The 25088-nt window shown below is 41.7% G+C and overlaps 1 protein-coding gene and 1 pseudogene across 1 annotated transcript; both read right to left on the bottom strand.

The window, feature by feature from the left end:
* Nucleotides 1-524: 524 nt before the first annotated feature.
* LOC118095576 (vomeronasal type-2 receptor 26-like) lies at nt 525-8899 on the bottom strand (annotated as a pseudogene).
* A 2201-nt stretch (nt 8900-11100) lies between these two features.
* Nucleotides 11101-23960, bottom strand: LOC148684062 (vomeronasal type-2 receptor 26-like). Its single transcript, XM_088654802.1, has 6 exons — nt 23148-23960; nt 21370-21597; nt 16672-16798; nt 14929-15826; nt 12971-13114; nt 11101-11410 (listed from the first exon to the last, which is right to left on the bottom strand). The coding sequence occupies exons 1-6, from the start codon at nt 23958-23960 to the stop codon at nt 11101-11103; spliced, it is 2520 nt and encodes an 839-aa protein (XP_088510928.1).
* Between the last annotated feature and the right edge of the window lie 1128 nt (nt 23961-25088).

Genomic DNA, 25088 nt, shown 5'->3' with positions numbered 1-25088 from the left:
GATCATTCTGTGCCATACAACCCAAACCAGAGAAAGCCATGGCTACTCCAACTCAATATGACTGATGCCCAAATCCTTCCAAATTAGCATAATTTGGATGGAGACTTTACTCAATCTAGTGCATTGTCCTGATAGATTGAGCAATGCTCTCACTCAGTATAAGGCAGCTTTCAATGTTCCCCTTCCCCTTTCCTCTCTCTGCAGATTCTTAAGCATCCCCACAACTGCTCAGGAGTTTTAGAACCGATTGGGAAAGTGGATGCGGGAGAAGTAGAGTAAGGGAAGCTGTAGAAATTCAAGTAGTTCAATGCCATCCATAGCTTCTTTCATACACATAATCACAGTTCATTTACACTTCATATATAACTATGCTGAATAGAAGGAACGTAAATGATAGGACAATCTCTTCTGTTACTTTGATCTTTTCAGGTAACTACCTTTCTTGGAAAACCACAGTCAGATCACCATGCCAACAGTCTACATACCGGTAGTCTAAACACAGAAACAGCAAACTATTCTGTTATTTACATCTTTCTCCGTATCAGCTGCTCTCTGTTATTCAACTCAGGCCTCACCACAATAATGTAGCATTTAGGGGAAAAGATGCAACCCAGCAGCCCAGCACTGGACGCCAAGATGGAGAAGATCTCCACAGCCACCATGTATTTTCCTCTGGTGCTCAAGTATGTGGGAATAAAGGAGAACCAAACACTGCAGAAGACCAGCATGCTGAAGGTGATGAACTTGGCTTCATTGAAGCTGTCAGGCAACTTCCTGGCTAAGAAGGCACAGTCAAGCTGACAGTGGCCAGGAAGCCCATGTAGCCTAAAACACAATATAACATGAGAACTGACCCTTCATTACATAAGAATATAATTTCTTCAGTCATTGAGTGCATGTCCACATCTGGGAATGGGGCAGAGGTTGCCAGCCAGAAGGCACAGATTCCAATTTGAATCACAGAGCAGGAAAGGACAATTGAGTTAGCCAGTTTTTTGCCTACCCACTTCCTGATTCTGGATCCTGGCTTGGTAGCCATGAATGCCAAAACCACTGAAATAGTCTTGGCCAAGATGCTGGAGAGGGCCACAGAGAAGACAATGCCAAAAGCCGTTTGTCGGAGTGGGCAGGTTGCCTTATTAGGCATTCCAATGAACATCAAGGAACAAAGGAAACACAAGAGGAGGGAGATGAGGAGAATGTAAGTGAGGCTTCTGTTATTGGCTTTGACGATGGCAGTGTCCCGGTGCTTAATGAAAATGCCAAGTACCATAGCTGTGATCAGAGAGAATAAAAGCGCAGAGAAAGTTGAAACCATGGCCAAAGTTTCACCAAAGCCTAGGACGTTTGGTTTCTTGGCAATACATTCATTCTGCTCCTCATTTGGACATTGATCTGGAGGACATCTGAAACAGGTTTCCAGCCCTGAAAAAAATGTTGTATGACTATTGGAAACAATTCAGAATATACTTAAGAGTTTTTGTTTTTTAAAAAAATCAGGGTTCCCCTTAGCATTGTGTTTCCATGAGGAAATGTTTCAAACCGTCTAGTCCAAATGCTTGTGCCTAGATGATTTGAAGATTTAGTCATGAATGAAATCTGACATTTCCTATATGGAGAAAATATGCTTTTAGTGATCCTCTTCCACTTTTTTAGAACCACAGATTAAATATTACAGCTGCAATCTTGGAAGCAAAAGAGGTGATTTTATCGGATTTTAACCCTGTCCCCAATGTGCCTTATTCTTAGAGAATTTTCCACCAATTCTTTTCCATCCTCCCTTCCCAAAAAGGAAAAGTTTAGTGTCTTTCAGGACAGAATGCATGTGCAAATTTTATGTGTTGTTGCATCACAGCAGAGGGGTGGAGCTATACTCATGGTGTATACTGTTAAAATGTGTTATTGAAATGTGGCAGCACAGCTGTGAGCCACCATCAATGAGAAATTCTACTATTGTTAATAAACAATGTTATGTATTGGTTTTATACAGATGGCTGATCGCCAAAGAATTGATGCTTTTGAATTATGGAGCTGGAGGAGACTCTTGAGAGTCCCATGGACTGCAAGAAGATGAAGCCTATCCATTCTGAAGGAAATCAACCCTGAGTGCTCACTGGAAGGACAGATCCTGAAGCTGAGGCTCCAATACTTTGGCCACCTCATGAGAAGAGAAGACTCCCTGGAAAAGACCCTGATGTTGGAAAAGATTGAGGGCACTAGGAGAAGGGGACAACAGAGGATGAGATGGTTGGACAGTGTTCTCGAGGCTATGAACATGAGTTTGACCAAGCTGCGGGAGGCAGTGGAGGACAGGAGTGCCTGGCCTGCTATGGTCCATGGGGTCACGAAGAGTCGGACACAACTAAACGACTAAACAACAACAACAACAACATGTATTAGTTTAAATTGTGTACAAGAATCTTACTGTTAAAGTGCTGTAACTACCTTTCCCACTCCAGGATTCAAACGGGTGTGGTGACACTTGCTGCTATTGGTTAACTCTGCCTGTGTCGGAGCACTCTGCTGAGGCTCAGACCATCGTCACCCACAAGGGCGCATTTAGCATAAAAAGGCTCCAGTTTGGGGTCAGTGTGGCACCGGGAATCTTTCAGGGGCTTATGGAGTGCCTCTTACGGGGGCTTCCAGGGGTCTTGCCCTATTTTGATGATGTCCTTATCGCTGAGAAATATGCTCAGGACCTACTTGAGTGCATCCGTGCTGTCTTAACCAGATTGCAGGATGCTGGGCTTAAGCTTAAAAAGGAGAAGTGCGTTTTTGGGGTGCCCAATGTCAATTTTTTGGGCTATGAAATTGATGCATTCACCCCACAGCGGCCAAGACAAGGCCCATTGCGGAGGCCTCTCGCCCGGGAAACAAAACTGAACTTCAGGCCTTCTTAGGCCTTCTCAACTTTTACCACACCTTTCTCCCTCATAAGGCAACCATTGCGGAGCCCCTCCACAGATTGTTAGAGAAGAAAAGTATTTGGTGTTGGACCCAGGTCCATCAGAGGGGGTTTGACGCACTTAGGGGTATGCTTTCGAAGCGTAGCGTTCTTGCCCATTTTGACGAGTCCAAGCCGCTGGTGTTGGCGTGCGATGCATCACAGTATGGTCTGGGAGCCGTCCTTAGTCACAGGGACCCTGGCGGGACTGAGCGGCCAATTTCATTTTATTCACGGACTCTGTCCCCTACAGAGCGAAACTATGCTCAAATAGACAAGGAAGTTTTAGCCATTGTGGCGGGTGTTAAGAAATTTCATAATTATGTCTACGGACAGCCGTTCACCATCCAGACCGATCACAAGCCCCTGCTAGGGTTATTTGTCCCTCACAAACAGACCCCTAAGATGCTCTCTCCCCGCATACTCCATTGGTCTATATTTTTAAATGGGTATCAGTATGAGTTGTGTCATGGAAAGGCTACATGTCTCTGCCATGCGGATGCCTTAAGCCGCCTGCCCTTGCCCATATTTCTGACGAGGATCCTGCACCTGCTGAGCATGTCATTATGTTAGAAGCCCTGCTGGGCCCTTTGGTCACGGCCCCTGATATTGCCACCCGAGCAGTGAGAGACCCAATCCTTGCCTGTATCCTTGCTTTGGTGGGGAGGGGATGGCCAGGGGGTCCCCCATCAGAGTGTTTCAGGGCATTCAAGACCAGGCAGCATGAGCTCTCACTGCACCGGGGGTGCCTGCTGTGGAGGGACAGAGTGATTATTCTGGAACCCCTCAGGAACAGGGTGCTGGACACGCTCCACATGGAGCACCCAGGTATAGTATGAAATCCTTGGCTAGGTGCTATGTATGGTGGCCCGGAATGGACCAGGACATTGACAAATGGGTATGAATGTGCACCTCATGTCAAGAAGCGAAGTCTGATATACCTAGGGCACCAGTCCACTGGTGGGAGCAGGCGCGGACTCCCTGGAGCCATCTGCACATTGACTTTGCGGGACCTTGGCAAGAGAAGGTATTCCTGATAGTGGTGGATGCCTACTCAAAGTGGTTGGAAGTGGTAGTAGTTCCCAGCATGACCTCCGCTGCGGTCATATGGATGTTAAGGCAGCTCTTCGTAACCCGCGGACTGCCAGAGACTATCGTGTCGGACAATGGAATGGCTTTTTGTGTCTCAGGAGTTTAAGGCATTCCTGGTGGGCAACTTCATTAGGGGGGCAACGTCAGCCCCATTCCACCCATCATCAAATGGACAGGCAGAGCAGATGGTATGGTATGTATGGCGAAAGAGGCTATCACACACACATGTTGGAGGGGGACTGGGCGGCCTGAATTGCCCAGATGTTATTCTCGCAACATGCCACGCCCTGCACTGCCACAGGCAAGTCACCCGCTGAACTATTGTTGGGCCACCGGCTGGTCACCATCATAGACTTTGTACACCCGGACAAAAACCCGTGCCGGCCTGCTCGAGTTCGGCCAGAGGCCGAAAGGGACACCACGCACTACCTTGCTCCAGAAGAGCTAGTCTGGGTACAAAACTACGCCAGAGGTCTGGCATGGGTGCCAGGTGTTGTCACCCGCGCCAGTGAACCAGACTTGTATTTCATTACACTGGACAACGGCCGGGTGTGGAGACGTCATATAGATCAGCTGCATTGGCGTTCCCCCAACCGTACCCAGAATGACGGGGACTAGAGTGAGGGGAACTCGTCTGACCTAGAGGAAATACTGACTGGTACCAGTTCCCCGCAGCCGTCTGCCCAGGACAGTTCCAGCAATTTGGACACGCCTCTGCCGGAAGGTAGTAGCATCGCTACTTCCCCAGAGATGCTGTCACCGCCCATCCTGCCTATTACACCACCATCACCCAAGTTCCGGTGCAGCAGACACCGGCCATTCCTGTTGCTAGGAGGTCTCAACAGGAATGCCATCCGCCAAATTTTTGAGATATTTTGAGTGCTCCGCGAACTAGGAGGGAAGGGGTGTTATGTATTGTTTAAAATTGTGTACATGAATCTCACTGTTAAGTTCTGTAACTACCTTTCCCGCTCCAGGAGGATTCAAACGGGTGTGGTGACAGTTGCTGCTATTGGTTAACTTGTTAGTATAGTTTGGATCCTTACCCCAACTCTAAATCTAAATGTTTCCTTTCTCCAACTCCCGTTCCTGAGAGTATAAAAGAGGCTCGTCCTTTCCCTCCACCCCAGTTTAGTTCCTACTGCAATAAAGAAGATTGTTCTTGTTAGACTTGACTCCTAGCATATCCTTGCTAGCATGCTGAATCACTACACAGAGTTGATCACACAAGAACTGACATCTGCACCCATGACATAACAAACAATATTAATTGAGACCATACAGAGTAAACTCCATTGCCAATTTGCTCAGAATTTACTAAATAACCTTTATATGGTAAAATGGCACCTCTCACCCTTCTCATTTGAGAACATCCCATGAGGACATGGATCACAATCATAACAACAAAACTTCTCCCCCTCCTTCTTTTTCTTCCCATAACCAGGAGGGCAGTTGGCATTGCATACTGAAAGCGGCGGTTCCTATCCAAAGATATAGGTAAGGGTTAATATTAAGAAAATGTTTGAGACATATAAATCTAACACAAGGCAATCTATTAGTAAGTAATGTGAAATGTCTAATTCATATTTACACAGGCGAAACGTCCTTTGGAAGAAAACTTTCTTTTCTCTTCCAGTCAATTACAAATTTAATTATGTATTAAGTGAAGAAAAGCTTCCTTCCCCCACTTACACCCCATCTTATTGGATAACTATGAATGTTGCCATTTGAGATCCTGTGCAATTATTTTCTCACCTGAGTGAAGCCACTATGCCACTTGATTCTGTCTGCATTAATGGTGAGCTCTTTGCCAGGAGGGGCCTGAGGATCCAGCCTCCCCACTTTGACCTTGACATATGATCCATTTCGGAAAGTGACTAAGTTTGTAATATCGAAGCCACCTGCTAACTCTCCGTGTTCATTTAATGCGATTTCATCCCCAGCACTGTTGTTGAATGAGATCCTCTGCAGGAATGAGTAGACCTAGATGAAAAGAGAACTACAAGGTCTATAAAGGCAGGAGATAGGCAGGTGTGTGCGGGACTCCCGAGTGCTGAAGGGAGTAACTGTGTCCCTAAAGGTTGGGTTGCAAGATGTACAGAATTTCCCGAACAGTGTCCGGGCAGAATTTTTTTTAAATGTCCAGGGAAATCTGGAGGTATGGCAAACCATGTTGGTATTGTCACTTTTGCCGATTTCCCTTTTTGCCGATTTCCCTTTAAAATTGTTGTAAAATGTTCCTTTTCTTTCTCGAATTTGGCAAAAAACTCAACAACTCTAGGTAATACTTTTTGTCTGGATCTTCACTAAAGGACCAGGGGATGCAGGTGGCGCTGTGGGTTAAACCACAGAGCCTAGGGCTTGCCAATCAGAATATCAGCAGTTCAAATCCCCACGACGGGGTGAGCTCCTGTTGCTCAGTCCCAGCTCCTGCCAATCTAGCAGTTAGAAAGCACGTCAAAGTGCAAGTAGATAAATAGGTAGGTCAGGCGGGAAGGTAAACAGCTTTTCCGTGTGCTGCTCTGGTTCGCCAGAACCGGCTTTGTCATGCTGGCCACATGACCTGGAAGCTGTATGCCAGCTCCCTTGGCCAATAACACAAGATGAGCGCTGCAACCCCAGAATCGATCACGACTGGATGCAATGGTCAGGGGTCCCTTTACCTTTACTAAATGTTTGCAGACTGGGGGTCATTTTGGACTCACAGCTATCCACAGAGGGGCAGATAAATTCTGTGATGCAGGTCATTCCAGAAGCGCCGTCTCTGTCTTGTTGGTTCTACAAACACCAAGAGACAGCAGTCCAGGCTTTCTTCTTAAACTCCCCTGCTAAATACCCCTGTTTACAAGTTCTGTTCATGACCTTCTGCTTATGAGCTCCCAGAGACTGCAAGCAGCTAAGTAGAACTGAGAAAAACTGCTTGTTCCTTTCTCAATCACTGCCACCCAGACCTTCTCCGCACATCCCTCTGTGTTTTTTTGTGGTATGTTGGGAATTTAAGTTTACCCCTTTGAAAGTGGTAGCTGGAGGAATAATTAAATTAGCTTTATCTAATTTATGGCAACCACCATCTCTGCTCACCATGTAACTACTTGCTTCATTTTCCACTGCAAAAAGAGTGGTTTTTTCCTCCTGCTTTGCTTTTGATGATGGTGGCAGCAGAGAAGGCTGGTGAAAGGTTGGCAAAGCTTGGGTGGGTGAGGCAGACATTCATGTGTGTTGGGGTGACTACATATTTTCTTCTTTGTTTAATATCACAAGGCAGCCGATTGGAGGATGTGATTTATTTTCATCTTCTTTACCTTTGGGCATCCCTGCATTTTGCTAGTTCACTGTAGCATTCCCTTCCCCCCCCCAGCCCCCAGTTGTTAAATAGCCTGGCTCTGTGTGCTGGAGCTACCGTGGAAACCAGAAATTTCCATGCACACTGCACCTGGTTTTGAGAAAGTACAGAAAGCCGCAAGGGTCATTTCAGACAGTTTGATGTGCACTTGACTTGGCCAATTTGTGCTGTTTACAGTAGGTAAGAGGAAAAACAGACAGGCACATTTAAGTCACAAGTTTCTTAACAAAATCCGTATCCCCAACCAAAATTTGGTTCAGATTATGTTACTGCCCACTGCCCCTGGCATCTAACAATTGTCAATTTAATTGCCACTTGATATTTAGGACGAGCCTTAGTTCTAACTGTTCAAATAGTAGCTGTTACCGTACTTGAGAGCTATTAGTTCTTCAAGTATAATTATTATAATATAAAATCAAACCAAAGGCAATAACCCAATAAACCCAACAGGAGTTGCTGTTAATTTCTTACTTATGAAAGCATATGTCATTTAAATGATTTCTATTCATTTTCTAATACCCAACTTGGATACCACAACATTAATTAAAGTTTATGTTCAGTTATCGAGGTCTATTCTTCTATTTCTTTACTTATCGTGCATTGCAAATGCACATAATACAATGAAGGCAGTGCACAACACTGAACACTTTGTAAACTGAATGCTTTATATCAGGAAAATCTACCTGCCAAGGCTCCAAATTTTGATGAGAGAGTCTGTCTCCACCTTCTATTCTTTTGTGGATGCTTCTAGCTGAATACATGATCTGTAAGGCATGTGCCAAAGCATAGACAGCATTATAGATACTATAGCTGTGGCCGGTCATGCTCATTTCAAAAAATGGTGCAGGAAGGTTCTCCAGCATCTCCTCTCCGGTACATGTGCCATCAACATATTTTGACGCAGTGGAGTTTGAATCTGAACAACCAAATGCTTGTTCGCATAAATCTTTGATAAAACCATCTCCATCTTCCCAATAAGGGTTTACATGCTGAATAAATTCTTGGAAGCTGTGAGTCTCCTTGGAGTGGATAGCAAAGGAGATTGCACCATGGAACATTTGTAAGTTAAAGTCTAAATCTTTTTGAAACATATTTAATATGAAATCAATTTGAGCTGTTGTAATCCACACTTTCCCTTCAGGTAACTTAATATGTTGATTATATAATCCCTGAATTACCATCATTGTACTTGCAGCATTTAACAGCCATGCAATAGATTGACTTTCTCCATATATAACAACAGCATTGGCTTTGCTCGGTATGAAAGCTCTTCTGATTACCTTTGAGAAACGCACCACATCACCCAACATATCACACATGTTACTGTTGAAATGCAGATGGTACTCAATCGTATCTGTGAATGCTGAACAGATCTGATTCTTGAAAAGCATTGGCTCAATAGTCTGTAAGAAATATTCTCCAGCTTCATTATCTGTAGTGATGACCCCAACCCATTTCCATCTGAAATACAAAAGTAACTGGATAATTCCTTGATACTGAAGTCCTTCATTAGGGACCATGCGGTAAAAGGAAGAGAATTTGATTTGATCATTCATGGCTTGTTGAAATGAACCATATGAAATCTGAAAAAAAAAGAAAAAGCCAATCTGTCCAAGTTGAAGCAAGAACTCACAATACACCCATTTTACCTGAATATAAATCTTATTTAACCAAATGTATAGGGACACCAATGTCGTTGCATAGAAAAATGCACACAAATAATTGTGCTTAATAAATTCTGTAGCTATTCATTCTTAATATTATTGAGTCATCGCATTTCTACACATTGATTGTCTCCAAATTTTTGCTGCATTTATTATTGCTGGTTGTTAATGCTTTCTGCACAAAGTAGATGATTCAACAAAACTTCAATGTGGAGCTGGAGCAACAGAAACCACTGATCCTGCACTTTTGTTCTATAACTATAACCCTTATAGTGATTGTAGAGAGAAGTTGATACTCCATCTATTAAGAACCCTCCTGAAAAGGTATTCTGGGAACTCCAGAAGATCTCCGGAGGAGTATGTACGTTGTTGATCTGTGACCGGAATAAACCATATATCAGTAAAATACAAAAATAGCATGGCAATCATTGCCCCCCCCCCAAAAAATTAAAGCAACTAAGATGAACTTAAACAATGCAGCAGAACAGCACAAAACAGTCTTTTCAATTAACCTCTGAAAATCAACAATGCTGAATAACATCATACATCCCCATGCAGGAAATTCCATAGTTCTTAGGGAGAGAGACATTCTCAGGGAGAGAGACATTCATAGTTATATATGCTTCCAGGGAGAAGCACAGCTTGCTGACAGAGATAATTGTGTGGTGATTACCGATAGCCAAGTCTTGGCTGTTAAATTTGGTCTGGACATGTGAGTCTGAAGACTGGGAAAATGCTGCTTTGCAGAAGGAAGAACAGCTGGATGTCATCCTAGAGTGAATATTTTGAATAAGCATTTTTATGACAGGTGGAATGGGGGCTTTCCTCTTTTATTTCATCTCTCTCTCTCTCTCTCTCTCTCTCTCTCTCTCTCTCTCTCTCTCTCTCTCTCTCTCTCTCTCTCTGCTGTCTTCTACTCTGGGGTATTATTAGGATTATACACACATGGGGTCAAGAAGAGTCCGATACGACTAAACGACTAAACAATTAAACAACAACAACAACACACATAAAGGTAATGGATGGTTAGTGAAGTACCCTGTGTGAAAGGCAAGGAAGGGAAGATCTCTATGGGTGGGAGACTGGGATAAAAAAAAAGAAAAGCTCACAGTTGAGAGCTGAGAGGATCCACCCCTTTGACAAGGGTTATTATCTGAGCCAGCTGAGCCTCAAGCAACAGCTAAGGATCCAGGAGTACCCACAAGCTGTCTAGCTGCTCCTTCAGAGAGAATGTAACCCCAGCAAGAGCAGGCCATTCATCTCCCATTCATCTGGTGTAGGAAACCACCAACTAACAGTGCCTCAATCTTATCTGGATTGATCCTCTGCTTATTGGCTCTCATCCAGTCCATTACTGAGGCATGACATTGGTCCAGAACACCCAATGCAACACCTGCAGATCTAAAGAGAAGTAGACTTATGTGCTATCAGTATATTGCTGACAATGTACTCCAAAACTCTGGATAACCCCACTCAGTTGTTTTATGTAGATTTTAAACAGCTTGGGATATAAGGAACCCAAATGGAAGGCTCCACAGGCCTCTGGGAATGATCACCCAGATAGGACTGGAACCATCTCAAAGAAGTGCTGTCCACTCACAATTCGAACAGCTGTTCCAGAAGGACACCATGGTTGAGGGTATTGGAAACCACTGAGAATTAACAGAGACACGTTTCTCCCCTCTCTCTAGTCAATATGTCCTGAGCTATTTATGCCTTTGTAAGTGAATATTGACACCATGAATTAGGATTGGTACCTCTCATGCAGCTAGGGTAATGTTTTCAAGATTGATGTAATTTGAATCCATCAAGATGTCCCATTTGTCAAACTGGCACCCTTGGAAAAATCTTCCATTACTTGTCTTAAACACACATCCTTTTGAATCTGGGTCCTCTCATATGCCTTATCGGGTACTCATAGTATTAATCCCCCCCCATATATTCCTATATTGCAACCCTTTTGCTTTTTCCATTTTACAACTTCCTATTTATGAATCAACAGCTTCCTAGTGAAAGGAGAGAAGAGTGAATTACAGCATGAAATATCCACATTTATTTTAATATCCATATTCTACCTGTGGAATCTTGTAAAGACGTAAGACATCTGCCATGGATGAGGAGGTGTCAGAGCTAAGTCCTCCAATGACTCCTACTACGTTTTTGTGAATGCCACATATGTAGTTGGGGACAAAGTGATGTGATTTAAAGAGCAGATCCAGAGTGGTTTGGTAGGCCATCCTTGAATCAAAATAGTTATCATAGATGTGGAATCCAAGAGTGACATTGGACAGGATCCTGGGATTCTGATTGATCTCATCAACAGCAAACACCAAGGCCAGGATGTGTTGGTAGAACTTTGTTATCATCCTGCAAATGAAGTGAGTTACCATTTCATGGGGGAATTAAACAGTGCATGAAATTCAGAACTGAAAGATTCACCTGCCTGCCTATCCATCTCTATTTTGGTTTCTTAAAACAAGATGTAGGCAATTGACTGAGGAAGTCTGGGGATTGATCAAAGCCTTGTTGGAGGATGGAGAGACACCATCTTCCTTGAAGCAGGGGATGGTGTCCCCTCGTTCAGAGACTTACTTACCTACCTTACTTAATTACCCAGAATCAGGAAATGTTAAACAACCATTGCCAAGTGGCAAATATTCCATTTTGGGATGCTTGGCAGAGATTGAATATCTGGATCCTTTTTCAGTCTGGCTTTTAAGAAGTTTTAAGGGCCTTCTCTGTAGCAACCTGTAAGGTGTGGAATTCCCTCCCCACATAAGTATGTCTGGCACATTCACTATCTAGCATTCAGGAAACATTGAAGATATACCTCTTTACCCTGACATTTGACACCTGTGAAATGTGTTTCCAGGATCAACCCTCTTCCTGTGACAGTATTGCTTTAACTGATTGAATACTGAAATTTAAAATGTTGTGGTCCACTCTGGCTCTCAATTGATTGACTCTCTAATGAACACAGCCTAATTAATCTCCCTGAGTTCTAGTATTCTGGGTGAGGGAGACAACTTTTCCCTACTGACTGTCTCCACATCATACTCAATCTTATTCATGTTGATCATGTCACCTCTTGCATGCCTTTTCTCAAACTTAAAAAGGGGAGATGTTCTATCCCTTTTATCATTCTGAATGTAATATATAAAGCCTTTCCAACAATATCTCTTTTTAGGCGAGATGACCAGAACTGTTCACAATATTCCAAGTGTGGTCACACCAGAGATTAGTATAACTGCATTATGATACAGTATTGAAGTTCTGTTTTCAGTCCATTGAGTGCTGCTTGCTAGGATGAATTATACATTTTCACAGCTGCTACACACTGGGTGCACATTTTCACTGAGGTATCCATTACTACTCCATGGTCTTATTCCTGGTCAATTGCTACTAGTTCTAATGCTATGCATTTTATCATGAAATTAATATTTTTAACCTGAATAAACCTGAATAAACCTAATCTTACACTTGCTTATACTGAATTGCCTTTCTCCATTTACTGACCATGCACCTAGTCTGCAGGCATTATTTTGGACTACTTTGGGCTCTGTATTTTGTGGTTTTTTAGGTTTTTTAATTAACAACTGAACATTTGTATATAGGCAACAAACCTGACTACCTCACTGCTTGGCTGTATGTTAGAGGGCATATTTTTTTAAAAATGTCACCTGCTTTTTCTTACTCCTGCTCTCTCTTCACTGTGTCTTTCCAGAAAAATGTGAATTTTTCTTCACCTCTAATTGACAATTTAGGCATAGTCTACAGTTTATGTAAGTTTATTCCTCATTAAAAAAGTCTATTTGCTTTTTTAAGAGGTTCTAAAACTCTCCCCCCCTCCAAGCAATCAAAGTACTTTCCTGTAAGATATAAACATATAAAGAACACATAAAATAATGTTAACGACCTTTTACTTACACTGGGATGTCAATTAATTCCTGAGAAGGGTGTTTCTTGAAGGAAAGGTTGGGGAATATGTAATGGATAAGAGATGCTATCCCACCAATGACAAGGTCACCTCCTTCATACCACTCATGTGTAATGTCCACAGGATTATTTCCACTGCAAACAACAGTATGCACTTGGGGCACTATATTAGGAAGCAGCAGTGGCAAAAACATCCTGATCACAAATATCATTCTACACATATATTCTCCTTTATCTCTCTACAATATTGTTATTATCATCAGCCTGACCTGAATAGGATGGATTTGGGGACAGAAAACTCTGGCAATGCAGTATGTAAATGGACATGTATCCACCTTCTCATTAACTTCAACACTGCCACAAAAAAATCAGTGAATCCTAAATAAGCTACAGTGATTTGAAATATGTCCTTTACAATGAAAAAGGGGGAAAGATTGAAATAGCAGAGCCTGTTTTGATTTTTTATTTCACATTCTGCCTTTTGAAGCTTTGCCAGGTGGATTGATTATAATAATTTAAATAATTACAGGGGAGATAACAATTTGTGCAATGTTTTTGGACTCTTCGGTGCATCATCATTAGGAGAACTGCCAAACTAAACATATCTGTCACATCACAGAATCAAGGAATAGGAAGGTATCTCTAAGGTCATCTAGTCCAACCTCCTGGCTAAGGCAAGAAATTGATTAGTAAAAAAACCCACCCAATTATGGGTAGGCATCAATCCTCTTCCTATAACACATTCTTTTATATTCTCTCTCCTATGTAACATCATGATGCATGATTTTACAGAATTAAATTCCACAGGAAGTTGTCTCTTTCCATTCATTTCTTAAAAGAATTTGTGTGTGTAAGGATTATGGTTGGGCTGGTAATTCACACATTTCTTAAGTGTCATTTCTTTCATATGTGATGACAAACCTCTTCTGTTTGCTAAACCCATTCCAGTAAACAGTACCTAGTTTTGTTCCTTAAATCAGACAACCTACTCTACTCAACCCATTGGCCATTCAGAAGCATAGTACATAGTACAATTGTGGAAAATCTGCAAAATGTCCAGGATTTTGCCATCAGAACTGGGAAGTGTGTGTTTGAGTAACACATGTGCTACTTCATGCTCCCTCCCTTATAGTCGCTTTTAACTGCTTGTCTTTTGCTTCTATCTGTTTTAAGTTTATGTGAGTCATAATCACTTTTAACTATTAGCTATTATCCCTTTCCTCTTTAAGTCCTATGTGCCTTATTTTATTCACATGCTTTTATCAAATACTGGTTTTCACCGTAAGACAGTTTGATGACAATAATGGTGATGAGTATTTTTTTTGCCTTATTTGGGTGAATCTCCCCCCCCCCCCGCGAAAAGCTAAAAATCTCAACAACTTTTGTTTGCAGATTTTTTACTTCTTGAAATATGGCAACCCAAGCTGACAGTCCTGTGTATTTTTATCCACCTCGAAAGAAGTGTACTACTGGGCTGTAGCTCAGAAAAATCTTATTTTTATTAAAGATATTTTTATTAAAGCAGCAGATTGTAAGGGTCATCAATCCTTTGGTGTGGGGTAAAAGTCAGGGAGGAGAATCAGGAGGCATGAGGCTTTTACATTCTCCATGGAAAACATAGTTGATGATCAGACTATGGTCTCAAACTACAAACAGGTTTTCCAGCATGCTGCCTGCCTCCTCTTATTGCGTGATATCTGTCCCCAACAGCCCTAGATCATTCTGTGCCATACAACCCAAACCAGAGAAAGCCATGGGTACTCCAACTCAATATAACTTAGGCCCAACTATGCTGGATACCAAGAACATAATTGATAGGACGATATCTTCTGTTATTTTGATCTTTTCAGGTAACTACCTTTCTTGGAAAACCACAGTCAGATCACCATGCCAACAGTCTACATACCGGTAGTCTAAACACAGAAACAGCAAACTATTCTGTTATTTACATCTTTCTCCGTATCAGCTGCTCTCTGTTATTCAACTCAGGCCTCACCACAATAATGTAGCATTTAGGGGAAAATATGCAAGCCAGGAGCCCAGCACTGGAAGCCAAGATGGAGAAGATCTCCACAGCCACCATGTATTTTCCTCTGGTGCTCAAGTATGTGGGAATAAAGGAGAACCAAACACTGCAGAAGACCAGCATGCTGAAGGTGATGAACTTGGCTTCATTGAAGCTGTCTGGCAACTTCCTGGCTAAGAAGGCCACTGTGAAGCTGATAATGGCCAGGAAACCCATGTATCCTAAAACACAATAGAACATGAGAAAGGACCCTTCATTACATAAGAATATAATTTCTTCAGTCATTGAGTGCATGTCCACATCTGGGAATGGGGAAGAGGTTGCCAGCCAGAAGGCACAGATTCCTACTTGAATCACAGAGCAGGAAAGGACAATGGAGTAAGCCAGTTTTTTGCCTACCCACTTCCTGATTTTCGAATCTGGCTTGGTAGCCATGAATGCCAAAACCACTGAAATAGTCTTGGCCAAGATGCTGGAGAGGGCCACTGAGAAGACCATGCCAAAAGCCGTTTGTCGGAGTGGGCAGGTTGCCTTATTAGGCTTTCCAATGAACATCAAAGAGCAAAGGAAACACAAGAGGAGGGAGATGAGGAGAATGTAAGTGAGGCTTCTGTTATTGGCTTTGACGATGGCAGTGTCCCGGTGCTTAATGAAAATGCCAAGTACCATAGCTGTGATCAGAGAGAATAAAAGTGCAGAGAAAGTTGAAACCATGGCCAAAGTTTCACCAAAGCCTAGGACATTTGGTTTCTTGGGAATGCAGTGATTCTGGTCTTCATTTGGATATTGATCTGGAGGACATCTGGCACAGGTTTCCAACCCTGAAAAAAAAGTTGTATGGCTATTGTAAACAATCCAGACTATGCTTAAGACATTTCTTATATGGAGAAAATATGCTTTTAGTGATCCTCCTCCATTTTCTTAGAACCACAGATTAAATGAGAGAAATATTACCGCTGCAAACTTGGAAGCAAGAGAGGTGATTTTTATCAGATTTAAACCCTGTCCCCAAAGATCCTTGTTCTTAGATAAAAGTCCCCCACTTCTATTCCATCCTCCTTTCCCCAAAAGTAAAAGTTTAGTGTCTTCCGGAACAGAATACATGTAGAAATTTTATTTCTTGTTGCATCAAAACAGAGGGGTGGATCTATATTCATGGTGTACATCATTAAAATGTGTTATTGAAATGTGGCAGCACAGCTGTGAACCACCGTCAATGAGAAAATGCATTAAACATTAAATAATATTATATACAGTAATGTTTAGAACAAGCATCCCCAAACTGCGGCCCTCCAGATGTTTTGGCCTACAACTCCCATGATCCCTAGCTAACAGGACCAGTGGTCAGGGATGATGGGAATTTTAGTCCAAAACAATTGTAGTCCAAACACCCCAAGTTTGGGGGTGCCTGGTTTAGAATATCAATGAACGTAGATACAGCGATGGAAAATCTTTACATTACAGATTAATGTCAAATCCTCATGGTATACTCTCTTGAAGGTTAAGATAATTTCTTCATAGTGGCAGCTTTTACAGAGACAGAAGGGAGATTATTCTAATATGATTAATTAACAATATTAATTGAGACCATACAGAGCAAACCTCATTGCTGATTTGCTCAGAATTTACTAAAATAGCTTGTATATGCTAATGTGTCATCTCTCACCCTTCTCATCTGAGAACATCCCACGAGGGCATGGATCACAATCATAACAACAAAACTTCTTCCCCTCCTTCTTTTTCTTTTCATAACCAGGAAGGCAGTTGGCATTACATAAGGAAAGGGGTGGCACCTATCCAAAGAGACATGAAGAGGTTAAGATTAAGAAAATGTTTCAGGGATTCATCTAACATCAGGTGATCTATCAGTAAGTAGGAGGGCCTGAAATGTTAAATGTAGGATCCATATGTGCCGAAGCAACACATACAGTGGGAGAAAAAGTTACAGTTCTAAGAATCATATAAACACAAGAAGATTACAATGTTCATACCTAGATTGACCATTGCTACAACCATCAGATAATTTGATCTAATACTCTACAGTCATACCTTGGTTTAAGTATGCTTCGGTTTGAGTACTTTCAGTTTAAGTACTCCGCGGACCTGTTCTGGAATGGATTCATCCACTTTCCATTACTTTCATTGGGAAAGTTTGCTTCAGGTTAAGTACGCTTCAGGTTAAGTATGGACTTCTGGAACCAATTACACTCATACCTCGGGTTAAGTATGCTTCAGGTTGAGTATTCCGTGGACCCGTCTGGAGCTGATTAATCCACTTTCCATTACTTTCAATGGGAAAGTTTGCTTCAGGTTAAGTATGCTTCAGGTTAAGTACAATTGTGTACTTAAACCAAGGTACCACTGTACTGGTAATAGACTATGGAAGAAACTCTAAAATGTTAATATAGACCTACGACTCTTATTATTAATTTGCGGACTGTAAAACACGAGTTAGAGTGGGCCTAAGGGGAATCCTGACCAAACTGTGGGGGGCGGTGGAAGACAGGAGTGCCTGGCGTGCTCTGGTCCATGGGGTCACGAAGAGTCAGACATGACTAAACGACTAAACAAGAACAAGAACAACAACAACAACAAGGGGAATCCTGTTGGAATCATTTAAGACATCAAAAAGTGTGAAACAAGGCTGCATATTAGCTCCCACACTTTTTAACTTTTATATAAATGATATGGCGCCACATCTAACACAGGCGCAATCCCCTGCTCCATCAATTTGTCATAGGAAGATATCATGTCTGCTGTACGCCGATGATGTGGTGCTCTTATCACTCTCCCAATTAGGTCTTGATAATCGGCTCACAGCTTTCAGCTCATATTATAAGCGGGAAGAGCTCGCCATGAAATACTCCAAGACCAAAATTTTGGTCTTTGGGAAGCGTAGCCCCAGTTTCAAATGGAAAATGGTCCAGCAGAATCTCGAACAGATATGCTCCTTTAGGTATCTGGGAGTTCTTTTCACTGAGATACTATCATGGAAGGGGCATATCGAGGCTGCGAAACTCAAAGCGCAGAAAGCCTGTGGGGCATTAATGAAATTCTATTTTACGGTGGGTGGCCAGTTACTGGAACCTGTGTTGAAAATCTTTGCCAGTAAAGTGGCTTCCCAGATGCTTCATGGAGTAGTGATATGGGCCATGGATCCAAATGCTAACAAAGCCTTAGAAATAGTGCAGAACAAATTCCTCAGGAAAGTGCTCTCGCTCTCCAATGGGACCCCAGGTGCTCTTCTCCTTGTGGAAGCGGATGTGACAACAATAAGGGCTAGAACCGACTGTGTCTAAACAATGTGAAAAGACTTCAATCTCTCTCAGAGGAGAGATTCCCCGCTATGGCCCACACAAAACGGGAACCGACCAAAGGTTGGAAGGATGGCATTCAACGCCTCTTGACTCAATATCAATTACAAGATCTTCAGGTGATTATGAAGATGGATAAGAGGCACTTAAGAGATTGTCTCTTCAGGTCTGATGCAGATAAGGATTTAACCACCAAAAGTTCACCATGCTTCCCATTTATCAAAACAGAGCACATCCGAGCTAGTTATTTGACAAAGCTCCCACTTGCCGTACTAAGAATTGCTTTTTACAGAATTACGATTCCAATCGATGCCCTCGGCGGTGGTGGATGGTTGGTTGGTACGGCAAAGTGCAGTATAAGGAGAGACTTTGTCTGTGTGGGCAACCTTGTGTAGAGGACATGTACCACTATTTATTGCAATGCCCGCTATATATAGAACCTTACTATATGTAGAATCTTACTCAGCTACGAGTGATCGCCAAAGAAAGAAAGAAAGAAAGAAAAATATAGAACCAAGAGACCGATTTATAAAACCCCTGTTCACAAATGGAACACACTCGAACAAGGTGGAAAGGGTGAAATGGCTGCTAAGTGAAACTTATAAAGTAGCACTATATGTGTTGGCAGCTAAGAAGATCAGGAGAAAAGAACTAGATAAAATAGCGGTCAATTGCAAAGGTGATTTGGACGTTTAAGCTGGCACATTCTACCTGAGAACCCCTTGCTATTCTATCGTATGCAACAAATAATTTTTAGGAGAAGTGATTGTGGTTTATTGTATCTGCAGTGCTTGATGTTTTTATGGTTTTTATGCTTATTGTTGCTCTTCTTTTTGTTCCCATTGTGAATGATGCCATGGCCTTTGGCTAGTGCAATAAAGATGATGATGATGATGAGATAATTTGATCTAATACACTACTGGTTATTTCTTTTTATGGAACTACAGCCTCATGCCCTTTGCTTCAGGAATTTAAATCGATGTCCCCTTAGTGAGGTTCAGGGAGTTGGGATTTGGAGGTAGCAAATTACTCTGGTTCTGCTCCAATTTGGATGGCCCTACCACTTATACCATTGAAAAAAGGCAGCGAAGATGGTGCTCTGCGCAGATGTATTGGGGTGGTGATGGACTCGCTTTCTAAAACCAACCTCATAAAAAGCAGGTAACTACAATACAATGTGTACATAAAATAAGGTGGGACTTTTTCAAAAAGAAATATTTCCAACATTTTTCCAATGACCTTTTTAAAATGTATATGCTTTTGTAGGCAACTAATGCTGATAAGCCTAGTATTGAATAAATCAGAAACATTTGTTAAACTAAAGCAGCAAAGATCATTTTAATACTCTCAATATATGCAAAATAATATTTTGATACACAAGGAATTGGGATGGGATATGGCAAATATTTGGTTAACAATTCTGGAAGGAAAATGGATGTGGGCATTAAAATGTTCCAAAAATGTTTATTAGTGTGAATCCGAAAGAGAACTATCTTAAGTTAATATCCCAATAAATAAACAATATAAATAAATAAATAGATCTATCTCTTATCTATCTATCTATCTATCTATCTATCTATCTATCTATCTATCTATCTATCTATATCTATCTATCTAGGTTTAATGGAATTCAGGAAGATCTAATACATAACTTTTGATTTTTTTTTAAAAAATAATAATAATGCCTTTCTGGACGGAAGTACTGAATATTTCTCCTTCAGATGTCAGCTGTGGTTGTACTTTTCCCAGGGCTGTTTTTCTTTACCAATATATATTCTCAAAGCAAGAACAATCATATTGCCACCTTTAGTTCTAGTAAAAGGGGACACAGGTGGCGCTGCGGTTAAACCACTGAGCCTAGGGCTTGCCGATCAGAAGGTCGGCGGTTAGAATGCCTGTGACGGGGTGAGCTCCCGTTGCTTGGTCCCAGCTCCTGCCAACCTAGCAGTTCGAAAGCATGTCAAAACGCAAGTAGATAAATAGGAACCGCTACAGCAGGAAGGTAAACGGCGTTTCCATGTGCTGCTCTGGTTTGCCAAAAAAAACGGCTTTGTCATGCTGGCCACATGACCTGGAAGCTATACGCCGGCTCCCTCGGCCAATAATGCGAGATGAGCACGCAACCCCAGAGTCGGTCACGACTGGACCTAATGGTCAGGGGTCCCTTTACCTTTACCTAGTTCTAGTAAAACGCAGAACTGCTTGTGAGGATATTGATGCCTTCTATGCAGAGGTGTACCTAGGCTCGCTTGTGCCCTTGGCAAGGAGATATATCAGCACCTCCAATGTCAGGAGAGACCATGGAAGACTTGGCTGGTTGGCTGTCTTCTCCCTCCACTGAGCTCAGCCGTGTCTGGCAGCACAGGACTATGACAAGCAACTGGATTCCTCCACTGAGGCTTTGAGATGAGCCTTCTCTTGCCCCTCTCCCTCTCCCGCTCTTTTCTTCCCTTCAAGCTCTGCTTGGCACTCTGCTCAAACTTATAATAGTTCCACAGGCCCACCGGGGATGCGGAGCCACACAGCTGCTCTGATGGCCAATGCCAGCAGCTGAATAAACCACCAAGAAACTGAGATTTGCCTGCATGCCTTGCCCAGCAACCCATGGTGCCCATGGAGTTCATGAATGGATAGCCGGGCTCCTAGCTACTCTGAGCAAGGTATGATTTGGGGGGCTCCCCCTGGGCTGGGGCCTGTGGCCGGGGCCAACCTGACAAACAATTACGTACACCCCTGCTTCTATCATTCCAACTCGACACTAGAGTTTGAAGAGGCGTCAGAAGATTATAATGTTAGCATTCTATCTAATGCTACTAACTGGAGAACCAAGCATGCTGGACAACACTGTCTGATAGCCATTGGTCCTTCTTGGTGTGACATATAAAGAACACATAAAATAATTGCTCTTTTTGATGATGATGTGATTCATTTGTTTATTTATTAAAACAATTATTAGTAGCGGCATTATTAGTAGTGGCAGCAGCACTTCTCTTTTCACCTCAAGTGGCAAAACTAAACACCCTCCCACCTGTGTGCAGTGATTTCCTTACCTGAGTGAAGACTCTGTGCCATTGAATTCCATCCCCATTTATGGTGAGCTCTTTTCCAGGAGGGGCCTGAGGATCCAGCTTTCCAACTTTGACCCTGACATAGGAATTATTTGGGAAAGCGACCAGGTTTGTAATATCAAAGCCAGCAGCTAATTCTCCATGTTCATTTAATGTGATTTCATCCCCAGCACTGTTGTTGAATGAGATCCTCTGCAGCAATGCGTGGAGCTAGGTAGAAAGAGAATCAGAAGGCCTAGAAAATGTTGTAATAGACTTATAATGATAAATAGCTTCTTGGAATATATATATATATATATATATATATATATATATATATATATATATACACACACACACACACACATGAATAATATTGGAGAAAACTGGGTATTGAAACTTGCTTAATCTAAATCATATATCCCAGTTTCCAGCGGCCCTTTAAAGTACGCTTCATCATGCAGAGTATACGCAGTCAGAAGTTGACCTGGCTAAGAAAGCACCACCAAGAGCGTAGGGAATTATCTCCCTTATATGAAACCCCTTACTAGCTGTACACTTGTAAAAGTATACAGAAGAAAAACGGTTGGGTTTCTTTAACTGAAAAACAAACTGACTCAAAAGAGACTTTAAACTAAAGATAAATGCTTTCTCTCTTAGCAACTTTATCTACCCACATTCCAATCTTCAATCCATTCCAAACCTCCCACATAACTCCCATTAAACTACCCAAGAATTAACAGCAAACTAGCATTATAATTAAGCAAATTAACAGAAATCACCGGCACCTGTTTCTCTTAAACAGACAGTATTTAAATTAGACTGGCTCTAAAGTAACTTGACTATTCAAAAAAATCCAACATAGCTTTCCTAGAAGGATTTAAGTTATTTTCCTCCAGGAGTTCACCACTTCAATTCACAATGGAGGGAATCCAAATTTGAGTAGGAGATACAGGAAGAGAGGGAAATCATGAATCAGCATAAGCTCAGCAGTCAAGAGGCCTCCAGGAAGATACATAATGGAGGCACAAGGCTACAGGTGTTTTTGACACTGTCAACCATGCTATCCTCCTGGACCATCTTGGAGGGCTGGGAGTTGGAAGCACTGTTATGCAGTGGTTCTGCTCCTTCCTTCTGGATCATGTCCAGAAAGTAGTGGAGGGAGATGAGTGTTAGGACCCCTGGGAGCTCATTTGTGGGGTACATCAGTATTTGTAAATGTAAATGTTTAAATAGCAGTGTATTTTTAGAACAATTATTAACTTGTCAAGTAGTTGCTGCTTGTGTGTCACTTATGAAAGCCTGTGTAATCTAAAATCTGTTTAGTATAACTGTAGGAAATAAAATAATTTAAGGTTAATCTTTCATGTACAGTGGTGCCTCGCAAGATGAATTTAATTCGTCTCGTGAGCCGCTTCGTATAGCGAAAAATTCGTTTTGCGAAGCGGCTCCCATAGGAACGCATTGAAGTGTGGTTTCCAATAGGGTGCCTCACAAGATGAATAAAAAATTCGTCTTGCGAGGCACCCTATGGGACGAAAAAAAATCGTCTTGCGAAGCGTGCCATAGGAAACTTTGTCTTGCGAGTCTCCATTGAAATCGCAAAACGCATTCGTCTTGCGAAAAATTCATCTTGTGAGGCATTCGTCTAGCGAGGTATCACTGTATTTATTACTTTTAATTATTTACTCATAGTTGAATGCCAACTCACATTATATATAAATACAGCCCACAACACTGAATACTTTACAAGAGGAACACTTTATAAGAGGAAACATTACCTGCCAAGGCTCTACATTCTGAGAAGAGAGTCTGTCTCCGCCCTTTATCCTTTTGCTAATAGCTTCAGATGAGTACCTAATATGTAAGGCATGTGCCAGAGCATAGACAGCATTATAGATACTGTAGCTGTGGCCGGTCATGCTCATTTCAAAAAATGGTGCAGGGAGGCTCTCCAGCAACTCCTCTCCAGTACAGGTGTCTGCTGAAGTAGTGGAATTTGAAAGTGAACAAATGAATGCTTGTTCCCAGAAATCGTTGATAAAACCATTCGCATCTGCCCCAGAAGGCTTTACACTCCTCAGAAAGTCTGAAAAGTCTTGAATCTCTTTGGAGTGAATCGCAAGGGAGATAGCACCATGGCATATTTGTATATTTATTTCAAAAAGTTTTTTAAAAAATGTTAATGAGAAATCAATTTGGGCTGTTGTAATCCATACTTTTCCTACACGTTGCTTCCTCTTAGATGGAGGCAATATCAGCTGAATCATATTCCTTACCTCTATAGTAATAGATAGCCACAAAATAGATTCTCCATATATAACAACCACATTTGCTTTGCTTGACATGAAAGGTGGGGACAAAATCCCTGTGTCACCCACCATATCCAGTATGTTTCCAGTGAAATGCGGAAGGTCTTCATTTTTTTCTGTGAATTCTGAACAGATTCCATTCTGGAAAAGCATTGGTTCAATGATCTGCAAGAAACGTTCTCCAGCTTCATTATTTGGAGTGATGAGCCCGACCCATTTCCATCCAAAATGCAGAAGCAACTGGATAATTCCCTTGCACTGAAGATCTTCATTGGGGACCATGCGGTAGAAGGAAGCAATTTTGATTTGATCATTTGTGGCTGGTTCAAATGAACCATATGAAATCTGAAAAAGGAAAAAGCCAAAACTTTCCATGTGAAAACAAGAATTCGAAACATACTCGTTTATCTGAATAGAAATCCTGTATATCCCATATTTACTAATCTTACACAGGGCCAAACCCCATTACATAGAAACAATATTTCTCAATTATTTTTGTAGATATTAATTCCTATTATTATGGGAGTCATCAGAGCCACATACTTTTACACATGGATTGCGTCCAAGTACAGGAAAGCATTTATCTCTGCTCATTTCAACATACTGGCTCCTGCACTGCTATGTGGATTATTCAACGAAACTTTGTAAATATTAATTCCTATTATTATGGGAGACATCACAGGTGCATATTTGTACACAAGGATTCTCTCCAAGAACAGGAGAGCTTTAATCTTTGCATTGCCTTCAACAATACTCCAAAGTGGAACTCGATAAATACAAGCAATTGATCATGTTCCTTTGGTCTAGAATCTTTATATCACTTTATAACTAGGGAGAGGTTGATGGCATTTCTACTAAGAACTTTCGTGGGAGGATCTCCTGGAAATCTTGAAGATTTCCTATTATGCATTTTATCCTTCTGTTACCACAATAAACCATATCCTATAAAAGTAAAATGCCAGCAAAAATTAAGGCAACTAAAAAGAAGTCTAGTAATGCAGCAGATGAACACCATATTGGTAACACTATATTTCTCCCCATATGCCAGAAAAATAACAAGAAATTTGTTTTCGATTAGCCTCTGAAAGTGGACAGTACTAAACATCACCATACCTATAAAAAGAGGGAGTCTTATGATTCCTAGAGAGAGGGAAATTGTTGTCCCAAGTTTTTTATGCCTCTGTAAGTCAGTTTCATCACTACGAATGGGGACTGCTATACTCTTATGCAGCATGTGAGCCCATCAAGGTGCCACATTTATCAAACTGGAATATTTTCCATTAAATATACTGTACAGTACACACATTCTATAGAGCCTGGGTCATTTCATGTACATTGTTGGGTACTAATACATTATACTCCCCAAATATATCCATATATGGCAACCCATTTCCCTTTTCCATTTCACCA

Source organism: Zootoca vivipara, chromosome 12, assembly GCF_965207765.1.
Source record: "Zootoca vivipara chromosome 12, rZooViv2.hap1.1, whole genome shotgun sequence".
In the NCBI taxonomy this organism is placed as follows: Eukaryota; Metazoa; Chordata; class Lepidosauria; order Squamata; family Lacertidae; genus Zootoca; species Zootoca vivipara.
Note: the sequence above shows the minus strand (reverse complement) of the source record. Positions and strands in the feature narration are given on the sequence as shown.